Consider the following 18,840-nt stretch of genomic DNA (forward strand, 5'->3'; position numbering starts at 1 on the left):
CGGACATGGTGGCAAACTCTTGTAATCCTAGCACTTGGGAGGCTGAGACAGGATAATGGCACAGGTTCGAAGCCAGCCTCAGCAACTTAGTGAGACCCTGTTTCCAAATAAAGTATAAAATAGGTCTGAGAGGATAGCCTGGAGGTAGAAAAGCCCCTGGGTTCCACTCCTAGTACAAGAAGAAGAAGAAGAAGAAGAAGAAGAAGAAGAAGAAGAAGAAGAAGGAGGAGGAGGAGGAGGAGGAGGAGGAGGAGGAGGTGGAGGAGGAGGAGGAGGAAAGAGTAACTAAGATAAAATCAATGTCATTCAGAATTGTGTTAACCTTTGGGCCACCGAGGGTGAATTTGTATTATAATTACTCTACCAATATTTGAAAGTTTAGGGAAGTAAGAATGAGGATGCATCAAGGTTCCTTCAATACTAAGATGAGTATCAGCTTCAGAATGAGAGAAAGATTAGGACAAAGACTGATGGCCACAGGAAGGTAGCCCACAGCTTCAACTGAATGCAGACAGCTTTAGATATTAGCAAAAATCACAAGTGTTCATGTACAAGAGGAAGAATATATTTGTTTTTCTCTTGCACCTAAGTACTAGACAGTGTGCCCCTTTCAAGGACAATAGACTCTGCCATAAAAAAGCATGGTTTGGGTTTTGTTGTGTCTAATGAAAAACAGAAAAGGATGGTTGGCATTAAATTCTTTCCAAGATGGCTCTGACTTTTCACTGCCAACAGCTCCACTGGCTGCAGCTGCCTGACTCCCGTTTTCATCCACCTCCACAAAAGCCTTGTGGACAACCTTGGACAAATAAAGATTTGGACTTGTAGAGATTCCAGTGAGATCAGCCTTTGTCTCATCAAAGATATCTGTAATGCCCATGTCTTGTAGAATAGAATTGAGATCGTAGCTGTCTTCCAAGGTGAACTGGGGGAAGGAGACAGCTACTCTTTCTTCTGACATGTTTTCTGAGCTAGTCCAGGCTGTTATTTTTTCATAGCTTAATTTCTTTTCAAGCTACAAGAGGAAGAAAATAATATTTAGGTTCAGATGATAAGCCTGTAAAGAAAGCCCAAATTACTTCAAAGTGAGTCTATTTCAACACTCAGTTATATACGACCTCCAAGGTCTTTCTCAAAGCCTCAGAATAGACTGATTTCATTTTAACTCCTCCAAGTAAATATCTTTCCTCTCCTGAAGATACGGAATTTCAGTTCTAGATACATGGGTGCTTAACAAACTCATGTTCAATGATCAGCAAAACTCAGGTGAATTTGGGCAAGACCTAACATTCTGAGGTTGGAGTTCTTTTTCTATAGAACTGCAATTTGGCTCTTGTAAGGATTTGAACAACAACAACTCTCTCTCTCTCTCTCTCTCTCTCTATATATATATATATATATATATATATATATCATAATGCTGGCATGTAGTGACATTGAATAATGTTTATTACTGTTATTTTAGTTACTCTACCAATATTTCTCACTTTTCTCTCAATTTACCCCCTAAGACAACTTGTACTTAAGTTTCCCCAGCCTTAATTAATTCCTGCCTTCAGTATCAAAATCTCTACTTCTGTCAAAATATGTGCACCTCAAAAATATAATACAGATAAATAGTCCTTAGACTATAGCAAAATACTCTGAGCAAGAGGCCAGAAATCAGCATATTCAGGGAAAAGGGAAAGCTATTTCACTTGTAGCAATTTCTAAGTTGCTCAGCACTCAGATTCCATAATCTTGGAAAAGGATTTCAGAGAGTTATAAAAAAAAAAAGAGATGAGACTCCCATTTCCAAATTTTTGGCATGTGTTCTTTGGTTTAAACCAAAAAGAAAAAAATATCAATCTAATTCAGATTCTTTTTTTTATACTATGGATTGAGCCCTGGCCATTCTACCACTGAGCTAGATTCCCCGCCCTATTTTCTAGTGATGATGATGATGAAACATACTCTTGCAAAATTTCTGAGGGTCTTGCTAAATTGCTGAAGCTGACTTTGAACCTGTGATCCTCCTGTCTCAGCCTCCAATGTACAGGGATCATAGGCATACATTACCATGCCCAGCTAATTCATATTCTTAGTCACTCAGTTGGGTGAATTTGGGCAAGACCTAACATTCTGAGGTTGAAGTTCTTTTTCTATAAAACTGAGAAAAGGATTGCAGAGGGCTCTGAATAAGAGGCTTCGCTTTCTGAAATAATTGGGTTATCATCTTTTCTCGGTATAGTGGGTGATAGATGGTGTTGTTCTCCAAAGAGCTACAACTCTACTTTGGCTCACCTCTCGAAGGCCCTTTGCGTTGTCCTCAGAGCGCTGTGGAAGCAGAACGAGCATGCTGAGCTTCCCTGAGGCATACTTCATTTCAAGGATCTGTGCCTGCAGCTCCTCTATGAAGCCGATTCGAAACAGATCCTTCTGCCTCATCATCTTCACAGTCTTCTCTTCATTCTGTGGTGAACAAGGCAGGGAGTCACACACGGCCAGGTGAGTTCACAAAGTCTCACAGCCCCAATTTCCCTGGGGACAGGGGTTCTTTAATATGACATGGGTCTGTACCACAAGTCCTGAATCACACCATGTAGCCCACCTAAGGGCAGCCCCTGCCCACTGATCCTTTACCCTTACTTTGCAAACAGTATCTCCCATGTTTCTAAATAGATCTTCAGCTCTCAGGACCACTCATTGGTGGAGTTGCTATCCAAGCATCTCCCACAGCCTATTTAGCCAAAGCAAGCCTCACAAGCTGTCCATCTCCAATACCTGCTCCATCCCAGCCTCTTGGCCTCATCCCTCTAACCTGGAGGACCCTGAGCGGCACCTAGGGAGCTATGCTGAAATGGCAAGCATCTACGTATAGCAGCATCTGCTCCACAGACTTCCTTCAAAACGACACCAACCTGGACACCTTAAACCTAGACATAACCTCAACAGGGGCGGTCGACCATCTAGAGATAAGGCCATTCAACACTGGAGGGAACTTGTCCCTGGTAACAAAGTTGAACAGCTGACCAGTGGTGGCTGGAATCTGATCCCGGAACTCTCCTCCCCTCCTAAGCCTAGTGACTTAGAACATGGTTTGGTAGAACAAAGACAGATGTGACTTCTAATGCCCCCGCCAGATGCTGACTCCCACTAACCACAAAATATCCTTGTCATCAACATAAGCTGGGACCCAGACACCCAAGCGTGAGACTTAAGTCAACGTCCTGCAGATCATATTGGGGGAAATTAAGAGTGGAAATTCATGAAACCTATGGGCTCTAATACAGTACCTCATTCAGAGAGAAAGGTGCGTCAACTGTATTTTCACAGTCAAAATATTTTTCCCATTTGGCCTTGAAGTAAACCGCATTCACCAGCACTAGCACTGTTGCATCACTGAGAGTGTCCTTGGTGAACAGTTCCTTGATTTTACCTAGAGGAAGCACACCAGAGAACACCCTAAGTATGAATTATATCAAAAATATTCATTCAGACAGGTTTTCAATGCATTTTACTTAACATCCCCAGAGTTAGAAGATGTCTCATTTAAGAACTAACCCCATAATATTACGTGGATCAATAAATACTTCAGTATGGAATCAATGTTATGTACAATTACAATGCCCCAATTAAAAAAAGAATTTCAGTGCCAGGCACAGTGGCATGCATCTATAATCCCAGTACTCGAGATGCTAACACAGGAGGATTACAAGTTCAAAATCAGCATCACCAGCAACTAAATGAGACCCTGTTTCAAAATTCAAAAAATATATATATTTTTTTTTGTTGGCACTGGGGTTCCTGGAAGCCCTTCTACCTCCGGGCTACACTCCCAGACCTATTTTTACATTTTTATTTGGAAACAGGGTCTCCTAAGCCAGCACACGTGGCTGGCTTCGAACCTGCACGATGCCCCTGTCTCTGCCTCCCAAGAACAGGGATTACAAGTGTGCACTACCATGTCCGGCTCAAAATTCAAAAATTTAATGTGTGCATGTATGCCTGCCTCTACCATCTTGTATCCCATTAAGATGTATGACTACAATTCACCAATAAAAATTTTTTAAAGAAATAAAAATTAGGGATGAACATTTATGAACCCTATACAAATCCTATTAAAAAGGGGAAGCTGAAGCCGGGCGTGGTGGTGCACGCTTGTAATCTCCGCACTTGGGAGGCTGAGACAGGAGGATCACGCAGGTTCAAAGCCAACCTCAGCTACTTAGTGAGGCTCTCAGCAACTTAGTGAGACCCTGTTTCCAAATAAAATATAAAAAGATCTGGGAGTATAGCCCGGAGGTAGAAAGCCTCTGGGTTCCACCCCCAGTACCACAAAAAAAATAAAAATAAAAAATAAAAATAAAAGGGGGGAGCTGGGTTGAAAATGGTGGCGCACACTTGTAATCCCCACACTTGGGAGGTGGAGACAGGAGGATCGCGCAGGTTCGAAGCCAGCCTCGATGGATTAAGAGACCCTGTTTCCAAATAAAAATATAAGAAATGGGTCTGGGAGTGTAGCCCGGAGGTAGAAGGGTTTCCAGGAACCCCAGTACCACCAAAAAAGGGGGTGCTGGGGGAACAGCTCAGAAGTTCAGTGAGCCTGGTTGCAAGCCCGAGTACCCCAAAAAATATTTTAAGTAAAAAAATAGAACTAACCAAAGAAAATGACATGACTCCCTTGCTGGTGCAGAGGCAGGGAAGGCACTTACTGCACCCTGAAGGGCGATCCACGTCAGCACTGCGGGATCTCCTGAGACCCCTATACCGCCTTTGATTAGAACTTGTCATCAGACATCTAATACCATGATGTGTCATTCAAACTATGCATCCAACCACCTGACTGCTTTATAATGTCCTGGAGAGAATAATTATGATGTAAACTTCCTATCTGAAGCACATACCATAGTACAGTATACATGGTTACACATAAACAAACATACCTATAAAACCTATCTTGCAGGGCCTTTCCCATGCCATCTTGCAATTCACCCCAAGTAAGCCATGAGATGTAGGTATAGTTTTCTCTTATTCATTAAATAATATACTGCAGCCAATGACCAGTGAAGTCAGACAGCCAAGGAGCAGCAAGGCTGGCCAGGGTCATCCCTGGAGCCCTCCATCTCCTGGTCCAGTTCTGCAGCCTCTCCACAATAACACAGCACCAAAAGGAGATCTGGAAAAGCCCTATGATATCAGGCAACAGTCCCTTTCAGGGTCCATCCTCTTCCACCCCGAAGTATCAAATACCAGTTACTTGAATGCAAACTTGAGGTCCTAAGAAAAGAAGGTCTATATACCTCAATACCTAAATCCCAAAACAGTACATCATGTTGACATTAGTTTTATTGGCGGGGGCCAGGGAGTGTTTGAGATTAAACCCAGAGTTTTAACCTTCTAGCTATACTCCTAGCCCTATTTCATTTTTTTTTTTTTTGAAACAGGGTCTCATTAAGTTGCTGAGGAACCTCACTAAGTTACTGAGGCTGGCCTGGAACCTGCAATCCATCTGTCTCAGCCTCCCAAGTACTGGGATTATAGACATGTACCACCACACATGGTTGACAGCATCTATTTTTAAAATACTTCAGGAGTGATAACTCACTAAGGAGAAATGTCTATCCATACTTTATTATGGATTTCTTTAGTGAACTTCTTTGCTCTTGACCACTGAATTGAGCCTTGAAGGAATGGGAATTCTGGTATGTAGAAAAAGGAAGGACAAAGCATTTGGGTATTTGAAAACCTCCCACAAAGAAAGAGCAGAGCTAAGCTGGCCCTGCATCCATATGAGGAGGACAGGAGACAGCAAAGGCCGGGCTCCTAACAGGAGAAAGGACAGAAAGCATTGCACCAGGTAACAAAGACAAGACGAAATAAGTCAACCAATGACCTCAGACTGTCAGTTACTACGAATGTGTGCAAATGCCCTGAGTCATAGTATTCTGAGAATGCATTACTTTTCGTGGCACATGAATATTTTTGACAACACCATGCCGAAAAAGCATCTCCCTTTATTTACATCCAAGCAAAAAAAAAAAAAAAAAGCAATGAAAAGTAACAAAATTATCCAAGCACATTAACTGTTTGATGCTTTTTCCAAACAAGCTTTGGACATCTTGTCCCAAAAGATTAGCAATCTGGAAAGTTGAGCTGACCGCTTTTCTTTTCTTTGAAATGGAAAAGAATACCAAGTAGGATGTTTTGGTCTTTCTTACCTTGACATTGAGATTCAACCCAGAAGTTAATATTTTGCCTGGACTTTTCAGTGTCTTTCCGGAAATCAACACTTTCTATCGTAGTGTGGTAAAATTGAATCACACCCTCTGAATATTCCTGTTCAAATGGAAAATTGAGCAACAACATCATACAGAGATGCTACTAGTTTTAATTAGCCAGAGACATTTCAGTTATTATAGCGGCAATGTAGGGTATAGAAGGTTCATTCATGAAGCAGTCTATAGTCATAATGGCACGAGCCTTTCCTACCATAAAATCTTTTTGTTTGAACAATTCACTTGTGGAGACATCACAAGATAAATATCAAGTAACTTAGACTTAGCTGCAAACTGCTTACATGTTTAAGCATTAAAACTGTTTAATGCTTACAGAGTTTCTGTTCAATGTAATGAAAAAGTTAAATGGGTTGATGTTTATAGATTATTGTGAGTATAATTAATGCACTAAATTATATACGTATGATGATTAAAATGTAAAATGTAGTGTTCTATGCATTTGAACATAATTTTTAAATAAATAATATACCCAAACCACTGATTTGTGTACTTTCAATAGGTAAGTTACATAATATATGAATTTATATCTCAAAAATTTGTGAGGGTTTTTGTGTGTGTGGTACTGGGGTTCCTGGAAGCCCTTCTACCTCCGGGCTACACTCCCACACTCCCAGACCTATATTTTATTAATTTGGAAACAGGGTCTCTTAAGCCAGCGAGGCTGGCTTCAAACCAGCACTATCCTCCTGTCTCCACCTCCCAAGCATGGGGATTACAAGTGTGGGCCACCACGTCCAGAAATTTGTGAGATTTTTTTATAATCTTAATATCAAGTCTCATTCTCTTTGCAAGAAAACACACTCACTCAAAAAGTAAGCTTCTCCCTCCCTCAACTGGTCCAGCTCTAACCAGCTGCATCACATCTTTGTCTCTGGTCACATCCCTCATGTTTATTTCTAGAGACTAGAGAGGTAACCAGAGTTCCAGGTACGAGCTGCTTAGCCAAGGAGACAAGACCTGTAGCTTTGAGCTCCCAATACCAACTCCTGCCACAGCACAACCTTTCTGAAAAACACAGTGAGCACACCCCCCTGGAGCTACCTAATCATGGCACAAGACAGGATTTTAGGGAAGTGTTGCAATGGATTGAATTTCCAATGTCCACCAAGACCTCATGAGGAATAGGCAGCCATGTTGGAGGGGGGATTGTTTGAGGAGGGGTCCCTGTGAGTGTGGCCTTGAGAATTATATATGGTCTCTTTTCGCCTTGCTCTGTCTCTTGATACTGGCCTTGGTGATATGAGAGCAAAGCTTCTCTGTCTCCAGCCGCAACACCCTGAGCTCCACAGAACCAGCCTTACATGGACTAAACCTCTGAAATCTCCAAAACTGTGAGCAAATAAATCTTCCTTCCTCTAAGTTTGTGTGGTCAGACTTATTGGGTCAAAACAATAAGAATGCTGGCTGAGACAAGTGCCTTCCCTGAGTGCAGCCCACAGGCAGAGGAGCTACAGAAAGCACCTACCAGGTACCTTCATTGGGAAAGACAGTCATGAGAATGTCATTAGCAAACCCACTCATACTCCAAAGGCTGTTCACCCAGTGACCCTTCCTCCACCCACTCTATGCACTTACAACAGACCTCATAAACTCAAGTTGAAAGCTGGGTGGAAGGAAACACAAGTGTGGGGCAGAAGGCAGTGAATCCTGGGCATCCCACCAGCCTGCAGCATTATCCTGTCAAAGAGGCAGGTGAGCCAGGGGATGAGTGAGCCATCCAGCCGCCCACTTCTTTCAAGTGGTGTGCTCTGTGGCAGCTTTCCTAACCAGCCCCATGCAACTCACCTGGCAGATTGGGAATTCCTGCTCTCCGTATAGCCTGTTGGCCATACTCAAAATATAGTCGGTTTTGGCCCTATCTAATTTGGAGAGAAGCTTCCCGAAGTAGCAGCTGAGCAGATCATTCTCATTATTTGATGACTTGACCTAATGAAAGAAGAAACATGTGACCTTAGACATGACCTTCAAAAGAGCATTTTTACAGAAGCAAGCCACTCAGTGAGGTGTCATTCCCCTGTGTTACCAGGTGGGGGAGCAGCTGAGAAGAAGAGAGGAACCAAGGGCGAGAAGTGGCCCCCTGGGAGATCCTGGCTCCCACCTCCGGTGGAGATCATCCAGGGAAAGTATGTAGGGGCTTCTCAGTATGCACAGAATATTTTAGTTTGGAACCAATCTGGTTTTCTCTGTATTCCAAAAGATACAAGGAACCCAGTCATCCACCCTCCTCATAAACTTTCTAAAATGGGGTAACCTAGAGAATATCTTTTTTCCCTCCTTGTTGTTGGAGACAGGCATAAATGTTTTGTGTATGAATGGAGCTTTCAGCACAAAATAGAAGAAGTAAAGATGGAGGGAGAGTCGGAATTCCACAGCAACCCCAAGCCCTTATCTTGCGTCTCTGGCCACACTTCACCCTGGGGACCTGTGGCCTGTGGAGGCAGGTGAGTGATGTGGCTATGAGCTAAGCTTTCTTTTACAATGAGCAGAAGGTGCCAGATTCTACTCATCAGGAAACTAACTCACAGCCCAGCACCTATAAAAAGCCTCATGAGAAGAAAGGCATGATAGGTCATATGAGGTGATTGACAGGCAGTGTGTAGTGCTTGGGGGTAAGCAGCCATTGCCAGATACAATAGAGCCTGAATGAGCTGCTAGTAAAGAAGAGGGGTAGGAGCTTACTGTGGCCGCCCACCTGCAGATCCTGAGTTTCTGTTGCCTCTTGCTGCCCTTCCAGAGAGCTGTCAGCCAGAACCTCTCTGCTGCTTTTCACACAGGGGTCAAGGTCTTTGCTTTCATTCTGGGAAAGTTCATTGAAGTGTAGCACCTGTGTGATAGTGGAATAGGGTCATTCAGACAACACATAGTAGGAAGCCTGAATAGCTTCAGAACGGTTTTTACAATGTGACAGAGAGACTATGATTACATAGGCAAGCAAAATCACCATCATTCATTGAAAGAAATGGATACTTCTTTAGATTGTGAGGCAGAAGGGAGAGGAAGTAGTTGAACACTATCCTCCCCCTGGAACTGCATTTAAGAATGAATATAGGGAGGGAGGGCACCAAGTACCGTGTGAATAGCTGCCACTGTCAACATGATTCACATTATGATGCGGAACTATAGTGCACCAATAAAAGAAAAGAATGACTAACCAAGTGAAAAGAACACAGGTATCCACAAGCAACAGGTCACTATTAGAGCACTTTAGAAGTGACCTGTCACACTGAAGACAGTAGGAAAAACATAGAAGATAACCCAGGGACATTCTACCTCCGAGCTACACCTCCAGCCCTATTTTTTATTCTTTTTTTTTTTTGTTTGTTTGTTTTGTTTTTGAAACAAGGTCTCACTGAGTTGCAAAGGGCCTCACTAAATAGCCGAGGCTATCCATGAACCCCGATTCTCCTGTCTCAGCCTCTCAAGTATTGGGATTATAAGCGTGCGCCACCACACCCAGCCTCATTGAAATTTTTATACTGACTACATGTTGATATAATATTTAGAAATTTTGGACTAAATAAAATTTGTTATTGAAGTGATTTTTACCGATTTCTTCCTTTCTTTTTTCTTTCTTCTTTCCTTCTTTCTTTCTTCCTTTCCTTTATTGGTTCTGAAGATTGAACCCAAGGGTCTTCGGCCTCTGAGCAATACCCCCCAGCCATTTTATTTTTTATTTTGAAAAAGAGTTTCACTAGGTTGCTGAGGGTCTTGATAAGTTGATGAGGCTGATCTTGGACCTGTGATCCTCCAGTCTCAGCCTCTCAAGTACTAGGATTATAGGCCCGTACCACCATACCCAGAGATTTTGCTTTTTTTTTTTTTTTTTTTTTTTTGGTACTGGGTATTGAACCCAGCAGCATCCCTGAGCTGCATCCCAAGCTCCTTTTTTTTATTTTGAAACGGGGTTGCACTAGGTTAGTGAGGGTCTTGCTAAGTTGCTAAGGCTGTCTCAGCCCCCCAAGTACTGGAATTCAGGCATACACCATCATACTAAGCTTATTTTTTTACCTTTTTAATGTGACTATTCAAAATGTTATAATTACATATGAGGCACATATTATATTTGTGTTGGAAAGAATCAAACTAGAGTATAATAAATTGAAAAGGCTGAAATAGAAAAAGACAAGCTGTCTAGAGCTTCACAGAAAGGCGGGGGACAAGGCTGCACACCTGTACCACTCATACTCAGGTTGTTGGCTAGGGGGCCCCCAAGTGTCTAGAGAAGGAACATCAGCCACACCTGGAGAAGGCAAACCGCGTTCTACAGGAAAGTTTTGCTAACAGAACAAGAAATAAATGATACGGCAAGTCTAAGTAGATAAATGAAGTACATTCTGTTTTAATACACAAGTACAACTCCTGCACGTTCATAGACAGCAGACTTCTTCACACCTAACCCTGCGCTATGTGCTGGGCTTAAGGAGTATGAGATCAGACTCCTCGGGAACTCATGGGGATTGTTCTTGTCTCATTCATTCTACAACTACCTATTGGGTTCCCACTTTTAACCAGGCACGAATCCTTCCCCCTAGCAGATTATATTCTATTTTAAGAGGCATAAAAAGAGCAAAGCACTTAGAAGTTGACTACCATATGCAGGAGGTCAGATGGCAGGAGATCTATGCGGGGTAAATTGGCGAGGACTATTTATGGAACACGGACATGGACTGAGCATGAGTGGTACAGGTGTGCAGCCTTGTCCCCCGCCTTTCTGTGAAGCTCTAGACAGCTTGTCTTTTTCTGACCGGAAGGTTAGAGTAGGATCAATAGAAAAAATGACCCAGATCACGTCTCAAAGGAGAAGGAAAACTAAGATATTGGTTATCTGAGGGCAGTGCCATAAGGCAAAGGGACTCAGCCTTAAGGCAGATGTGGGCATGGCTATCTCTAGGGACCTGTGTGACCGACAAGAGAGAGGAGGTGGAGAGGGAGAAATCAGGTCACAGGGATGAAGATGGATTCAGACTTTCAAATCTTAATGGAACATTTTAAGGACTCAGTTCTATCATGAACCAAAAGAGAGATCTGGAGGTTTTGAGCAGCTGGGAAGGAGGATCTGCCTCTGGTGTTACACGCTCAAATTATTGTGTTGAGAACAGACGGTCTATGGGAGCCACATGAGAAGGCGGCCTCAGTGGCCAGCTCAGAGACAGTGGGGTTCAGACCTCAGGGAGATGGCCAGAAGTGTATGGACCCCGGATAGATTTGGAAAGAAAAGCCACCACAGTCCTCTGACAAACGTGGTATGAAGTGAGAGGGAAGAGTCGGGGGTCACCAAGGTCTCCAGCCACCAGATAAGTAGCTGGTTCTTAGTGAGTGTTTGTTAATGGAATGAGAGAGAGGAACACAATCACATATTAAAAATTACCAGCAATATCGGTATCAATAAATACAGAGACAAAGAATGACAGACTTACAGAGATAGATACAAAGGTGAATGAGGAAACAAAACAGAGGCTGCTGGGGAAGCTCCATCAAAGAGTTGGAAGTTTAAACCTTGAGAGTGGTAAGATAGAAAAAGGCTTGAGGAGGACTCCAGCAAGCCCTGGGTGCAGGGGGCAACTCTGCTCACTGGAGTGGGGTTAATTTCTGACTTTGGATGTTAAGCCAGCGCTCGGGGCCCCATGCAGCACCTTTTTGGATACATACCTCATCAATCTGGCGTGCACTGTTGTTTCTAGCTCCTAGGCGAACCATGCCCAGGGCAGCTGAAAGGCTCAGAGGACAGAAAAAGATATTTCTATGACAATCATCTTTGCTTATCTCTTGGAAGAGATCAAAGCAGAATTTGATATTTGCTGCAACAAGGGAGTCCATTGTAAAACTGGTAACTGTCTAAAACCAAAGAGACGGAGAGAGAGAGAGGGAATAGCGATTAGAGAAAATAGGTGGACAATTCTTATTTTGAATATGCAACATTTATAATCATACACAATTATTCAGTGTGTTGTTAAAAAACTAAAAAACCAAGGCCATTGTCCTTGTATACAAACATTGAGGTCAACGTCATGTTGACACAGATAGAGATCTATTTTGTTGTTGTTTGATGGTGTGGATTCATTTCCTAGAGCTGCCAACAGTTGACTTAAGCAGCAGGAACTTGGTCTCCTATAGCTCTGGCTGGAGAAAGACATAATTAAGTCTCCATAAAATTGGTTCACTCTGGAGTAAAGGCTATATCTTGCCTCCTCTCCAGCATCTGCTGGTGTTGCCAATAATCCCTGATGTTTCTTGGTACCAGTCTCTGCCTCCATCTTCACAGCACACAGTTGTGCCTATATTGCCTCTCTGTGTGTATTCAAATCCTCTTCCTTTTATAGACACCAGTCATTGAATATAAGCCCTAATGACTTCATTAAACTTGGTCTACAATGGCCCTGTTTCTAAATAAGGTCATTTTCACAGGATCAGAGGTCAGGACTTAGACACATCTTTTGAGGGGATAAAGATGCTACTCACTCCCGGTGGAACTTCCTACATGCAGATGAAATAAAGTGAGGTTTCCCATTCCCTATGGTCAAGTGAACAGCCAAGGAAATGTCGTTCTTCCTTGTCCTTGTCCACGGGCTGTGCTGGTCCTGTTTTGTCTGTCCTGCCTCTCCCCACAGTGTCCCATGGCTGCAGAAATACCCGGAAAACTTATGGATCATGTGCCTTGTCAACACTGTCACCTCCTCTTTTTTTTTTTTTTTCTTTTTTGGTACTAGGATTTGAACCAGAGGCATTCTATTTCTGAGCTATACCCCCAGCCCTATTTTACTTTTTTATTTTGAAACAGGGTCTCACTAAATTGCTAAAAGCCTCACCACATTGCTGAATTGCTGAGGCTGATCTCAAATCTACAATCTTCTTGTCTCAGCCTCCCAAGTTCTGGGATTACAGGCGTCCACCACCACACCCACCTCTCACCTCCTTTTGACTCATCCCATGCGCAGCCTATAAAACTCAAGGCACTTTAGCCAGTCATGAGTATTGTTCAAGAGGTTATTACCTTGAAAGAGTCTATTATCTTGAAAGATGTTGGGGGTGTCGAAGTCACTGCCTCCAGCCTGCTCCTTGATAGATTCCTGGTCCCCACCCCCAATCTACTATAGATAGAAATATCAACAAAAGCTCATGCAGAGCTCGCATTGGGCCTGTGCCTCTCTCAAATGAGATATCCTTCATTTTGTCTCTTTGCTTCTGGGTATTGTTAATTTCCAAAAGGAAAATGTAAACCCTCTTATTTGTGTTTTTATATGTGGCACACGGTAAGCGTAAAATAATAATTATTGCATTTAATCAAATGGTGTACATTGGCTTTGACCTTTTCCTAGTTTAACGCAGGACCTTGTAGCCTCTAAAACCTAATTCAAAAATACAACATCAGGCAACTTTTAAAAACTGCCCCTGACATATGCTGAATATTTTACATATATAATAGCTTTCATTACAATTTTATGCATGGATATTATTACTCTTCTTTGACAGCTAAGACATCAAATCATACATACACTTATCCCCAAAATAAGTGATCTTCATCCTAGTATCTTGGATTTCTACCATGTCTTCCCTCAGCTTGTTAACCTGATGCCTGGCCTATGGTGGTTTGTGCTCCTCTTCAACTTACCTTACTTTTACTCTTAAATTTTTCTGCCTCATTGCACCTGTTTGTGTTTTCCATTTTGTGCCCTTGAAGCCAGGTTTGAGATATACTTTATATTTCAAAATAACTTTTTAAGAGAAATCTGCTCTGCGAGGCAAGCAAGCGGAGCAGAGAAGTGTATCTCTCTGCCATGATCACACACAGAAACAAAAATCAGAGTCTCACCTGCTTCTTAGAAAGGGCATGACTGCTCACGTAGACCAACTCCCTTATTCTGAAGATTAAAAGAAGAAAAAAAACTAGGGCCAGATGCACTGAGGTGATGGGCACATCATGCAACGGGCCGAGAGATAAGCAGGGCCAAGACCTCTGGGCGCTTTGTGCGCTTGTTTCTAATTCTGACACTCTGTGGGCTGCAGCACACCCCCAAACTGCGTATGTTTCAGCACAAAATTTATACAAAGTTAAGTTACTTTGTCTCCTGGACTGGCTGTAGCAGCTGATGTCCTTTTTTGAATGTCAGCTAGTTATACTCCACAGACTGGTCCCAAGGTCCCATTACAGTTCTGTTCTGCTTTAGTGCTGCCTCATCTGCCAGAGAGGGCAGAACGGTAGTAATAGAAAACAAACCCAAAAGAAAGAACAGCCTGAGCCAGTCATGGTGGCACATACCTGAAAGCCCAGTACTTGGGAGGCTGAGATAGACGTATTATATGTTCAAGGCCAGCTTCAGTAATCTAGTGAGGCTCTCCACAATTTAGCAAGATTCTGTTTCAAAATAAATTAAAAAAGTAAAATACAGCTGGGGGTATAGCTCAGAGGCAGAAAGCCCCTGGGTTTGATCCCCAGTACCACAATGAAAAAGGAAAAGAAAAGAATGGACTTGGTGTTGCTGTCAATAGCAGATGGCTAGATGTAAGCACCTATACTAGGAAGATCTTTCTTGGCTTTATACATAGTATTAAAGTATTGGAATATAGTATTAAAGTATTGGAAAAATACTTATAGTATTAAAGTATTGGAAAAAAGAGCCACGTGTGGTGGTGCACACCTGTAATACCAGGACTTGGGAGACCGAGACAGGAGGATCACAGATTCGAGGCCAACCTCAGCAAGTCAGTGAGACCCTCAACAACTTAGACCCTTTTTCAAAGTAAAAAGGGCTAGGGGTGTAGCTCAGAGGTAGAACCTCCCTGGGTTCAGTAACAATTTTTTTTAATATAGCAACAAAATGAACATTTAATAATGTGGTTCAGACACCATCTTATAACTGTCTTCTGGTTAAGAGAAGGAACTTTGCTTCTACTGTGGAAAATATTCACCACACAAAGAAGTTACTGTTTGACTAAGTCCAAATGTGATTGCTCATACATCAATCTTAGTAAGAGTGCCTCTTAATAGGATACAACTTGAAAAACTTGTATGTAATTCACTTCAGTCATCATTATTTTCAAAGAGACTTGAAATAACCTTTCAAAATAGTAAGGTCACCCAGAATCCATTCAGCTCAAGGAAAGAGGACTACTCTCACCCACCATGGATGTAGAACAATACCTAACATTTCATTTGAGCCTGTGATGGACCTGGTATTTTAAAAATAGTATCTCAAATTCAAGAAATCTCATAAGTTAGGATTTTACATCCAGCCAATAAATGACAGCACTGATAGGCAAATCAGTCATCTGAGTCTGATTTCAATGCCACCGTCTTTCCCCTAAACCATGCTGCCCTCTGACACAGGCCACACTCACGCGCTACCCCAAATGATGGATGTTTTGTTTTTCTGTTTGTTTTTTACAGTGATGGGGACTGAACCCAGGGTCTCCAGCATGCAAAGAATACACTCTTCCACTGAGCCACATCTCCTTTCTACATTGATTTTTTTTTTTTTTTTTCAGTACTGGGGATGGAATCCCGGGACATTGTACCTCCGAGCTACACCCCAGCTCCATTTTTTAGTCTTTTTCATTTTTTGAAACAGGGTCTCACCGAATTGCGAAGGGCCTCGCTAAGCAGCGCAGGCTGTCTGAAAAGCGTGATCCTCAAGTCTCTGCCTCCCAAATGCTGGGATTAGCATAAAAACACAACTTATTTTCTTTCTTTCTTGTTTTCTTTCTCTCTAACTTTACTTACTCCGGTAAAACCCTCTTTGAATTTCCTCCACTCTCTCCTCCCGTAGAGCTAATTAGCCACCACTGTATACAATAACCGCATTGCAGTTATGTTTCTCTTATTTTCCTTATTACACTCTAAGGAATTCGTTCTTTATATTTCTCTACTTCCAGAACATGACTCTTCTGAATTTAGGTTCAGTGTTTTATTTTTTTTTTCATCTTTATATCTCAGCAACAACACAATGTATATGGAAGCATCTGATAAGCATTTGTGGATTAATTTGCTAACATCTGTCCCTCTCTCGTTGTAGAAAAATATAGTGCCTGAAATATTGGGTGACAGTGTTCAGACATTATGCATCCTCAGGCAGCTGAGGCCAACAGAGATGCCACACACAGTAGAATCAGATTTTTACTAATATTCTACTCAATTAGAAACAGTTCCATTTTTAAAGTATGGTTTTTTTATACAGTGAGAATTAAAAATTTAAACTACACAGATATTCTGACAACCCAAATATTCTGAGTGAGACCTTGCTTTCCTATATACAACAGGCAAAAACTCTTCATATACTCTAAAAATAATTTCAAATATTATAATTTTTATTTCCACAAAGCTACTGATAGCCCAAAAATGAAATTCTAACTTTACACAGGGAGATGTTATTCTTCTGGAATTATTCAAACCAGAGAATAACAAACTAATAATAAACAACATCTAAAAACAAAGAAATATTCACAAAAGATGCATAAATGTTTTCCAACTTACAGAGCAAAAGAGATATCCAAATATACCTTAATTAAAATATAGATGTTCTATCATTCTATATTATGCTTTATAACTAATTCTATAAAGGTGAAATATAATCATTCAGATGTGTGAAAAAATTATTCAAACATTTGCATTTTAAAAAAAAAAATATTCATGCCGGGCGTGGTGGCGCACGCTTGTAATCCCCGCGCTTGGGAGGCAGAGACAGGAGGATCGCGCAGGTTCGAAGCCAGCCACGCGCGCTGGTTTAGGAGACCCTGTTTCCAAATAAAAATGTAAAAATAGGTCTGGGAGTGTAGCCCGGAGGTAGAAGGGCTTCCAGGAACCCCAGTACCACCAAAAAATATATATATATTCATCAGATACATCAGACATTTGGCAAAATGACTGAGGTATGAAAGGTAACAGACACTTTTTATATCTTCTAGTGAGTATCGCCATACCTGCACAAAAGCTAAACCACCACAAAACAAATTGCTCTTTTTCTAAAGACAGTTAACCTAATAAAGATAGCATGTCTTTCAGTTCAATCACATCTCCTTTGGTTTTTAATATTAAAAACAATGTTCCAATGCAGTTCTTATTGTTTAAAAATTATACTAGGTAATGTGAACATTTACCTTCTTGCCTTCAGAGTTGCTGCTGACAGCTGGCCAGGTAAGTTTCAATCCACACCCTGTTAGGAATGGAAATATATCAACTTCGCCCCTCCCAGAATGGCGCTTTTCCAAGTGCCATTTTGGAATCTAGGGTAAAATTGTCATTGATTGATTAGAGGGAGAAGGTAAGTGTGTCAAGTCATTCTTAAAATCAAATTCACATGCTCTATGCTTTCAACTAAATTACATATCCCACTTAATACACTTATATTTCCCCCAATCTTCCTAACTGGCTCTTTTAAAAGAGTGTTCAACATCATATTTGACCCACAACTCTTCAACCCACATCTTGAGTCTAGATTAAAAAGAAAAAACTGGAGATCTATTTTACTACACATACTCATTGCCTTTCGTGGTATCTTATACTTGAATTTATGTCATTCTAAGTTTATTACATAGGACTTGAAATTACATTTTTTCCCTTGCAGTAGAGCTGTGGTGAGGGAAAAAATCATTATTTGATTATCTACTAAATATCTGAATACCAATAAGAAAATAGAAATTATCAAGATGTGCTGACAGCAAGAACAAATAGAGGAAAAATTTTCTAAGATAAAATTCATTTATTAGGAACCAAGAAACTAAACAACTACATACCAGTATCTCTAGAAAAGCTGTCTAAATTAGCCTCCTAAGATCTGTGGCCTATTCATATATCTACCCTATACTCCTCAAGGAGTATTAAGGCTCCAGACACTCCTGTTTTTTGTTCACTTGTTCGTTTTTATTATGAGACTTCTGGAAAAGTTTTCATCGCATGTATCCAACAACTGGGAAAAATAAAAGTTTGACCCTGACATGTTTAATACCTGAGGACTTGGGCTCAGTTACAAAGGCTGTAACAACCAGGAGAGATCTGGGGAGAATCAAAACTCTTGAGAACTGACTTGATTCCCTTTGAATGCTACATCTTTCCTAAGTTCTTACCAGACAATAATATTGTCTGAATTGCAATGTAACCAATATGAAGATATTAGATGTAAGGAAATTCAAAATAAACCATTCTTTTTTTGTGTATGTATTACTGGGGGTAAAACCCAGGGACATTCTACCTCCGAGCTATACTCCCAGCCCTATTTTGTATTCTTTATTCTGAAACAGGGTCTCACTGAGTTGTAAAGGGCCTCACTAAGTAGCTGAGGCTCCGCAAACTGCGATCCTCCTGTCTCAGCCTCCCGAATGCTGGGATGACAAGTGTAAAGGAAACCATTCTTAAAAGCGATGTTGACTTTGTGGACAATATAAACTACTTGTGCAGCTGATGCACAAGTGAAACAAGTAAACAAGTAAAAAATATTTTTAGAAGACAAGATAAAGCCTGTAATCCTAATACTTAAGAGACTGAGACTGGAAGTCCATGACTACCCTCAGCAACTTAGAGAGGCTCTGTATAACCTAGTGAGACCCAGTTTCAAAATAAAATAAAAATAGT

The 18,840-nt window shown here is 41.4% G+C and overlaps 1 protein-coding gene across 2 annotated transcripts; it reads right to left on the minus strand.

Moving 5' to 3' along the window:
- Positions 1–610: 610 nt before the first annotated feature.
- On the minus strand, positions 611–17,420 carry SERPINB12 (serpin family B member 12; the record flags this gene model as incomplete). 2 transcript variants are annotated; one of them, XM_080714565.1, is made up of 8 exons in its annotated part: positions 611–1,015; positions 2,284–2,451; positions 3,276–3,418; positions 6,201–6,318; positions 8,064–8,204; positions 8,971–9,102; positions 11,928–12,113; positions 17,370–17,420. In XM_080714565.1, the coding sequence occupies 7 exons, from the start codon at positions 12,093–12,095 to the stop codon at positions 611–613; spliced, it is 1,275 nt and encodes a 424-aa protein (XP_080570691.1). The 2 variants fall into 2 exon arrangements, with proteins under 2 accessions (XP_080570691.1, XP_080570690.1); XM_080714564.1 differs by lacking the exon at positions 17,370–17,420 and having other exon boundaries at positions 9,031–9,102; positions 11,928–12,095.
- Between the last annotated feature and the right edge of the window lie 1,420 nt (positions 17,421–18,840).

The sequence above is a fragment of the Muscardinus avellanarius genome, assembly GCF_963383645.1.
Source record: "Muscardinus avellanarius genome assembly, chromosome: 17".
NCBI lineage: Eukaryota > Metazoa > Chordata > Mammalia > Rodentia > Gliridae > Muscardinus > Muscardinus avellanarius.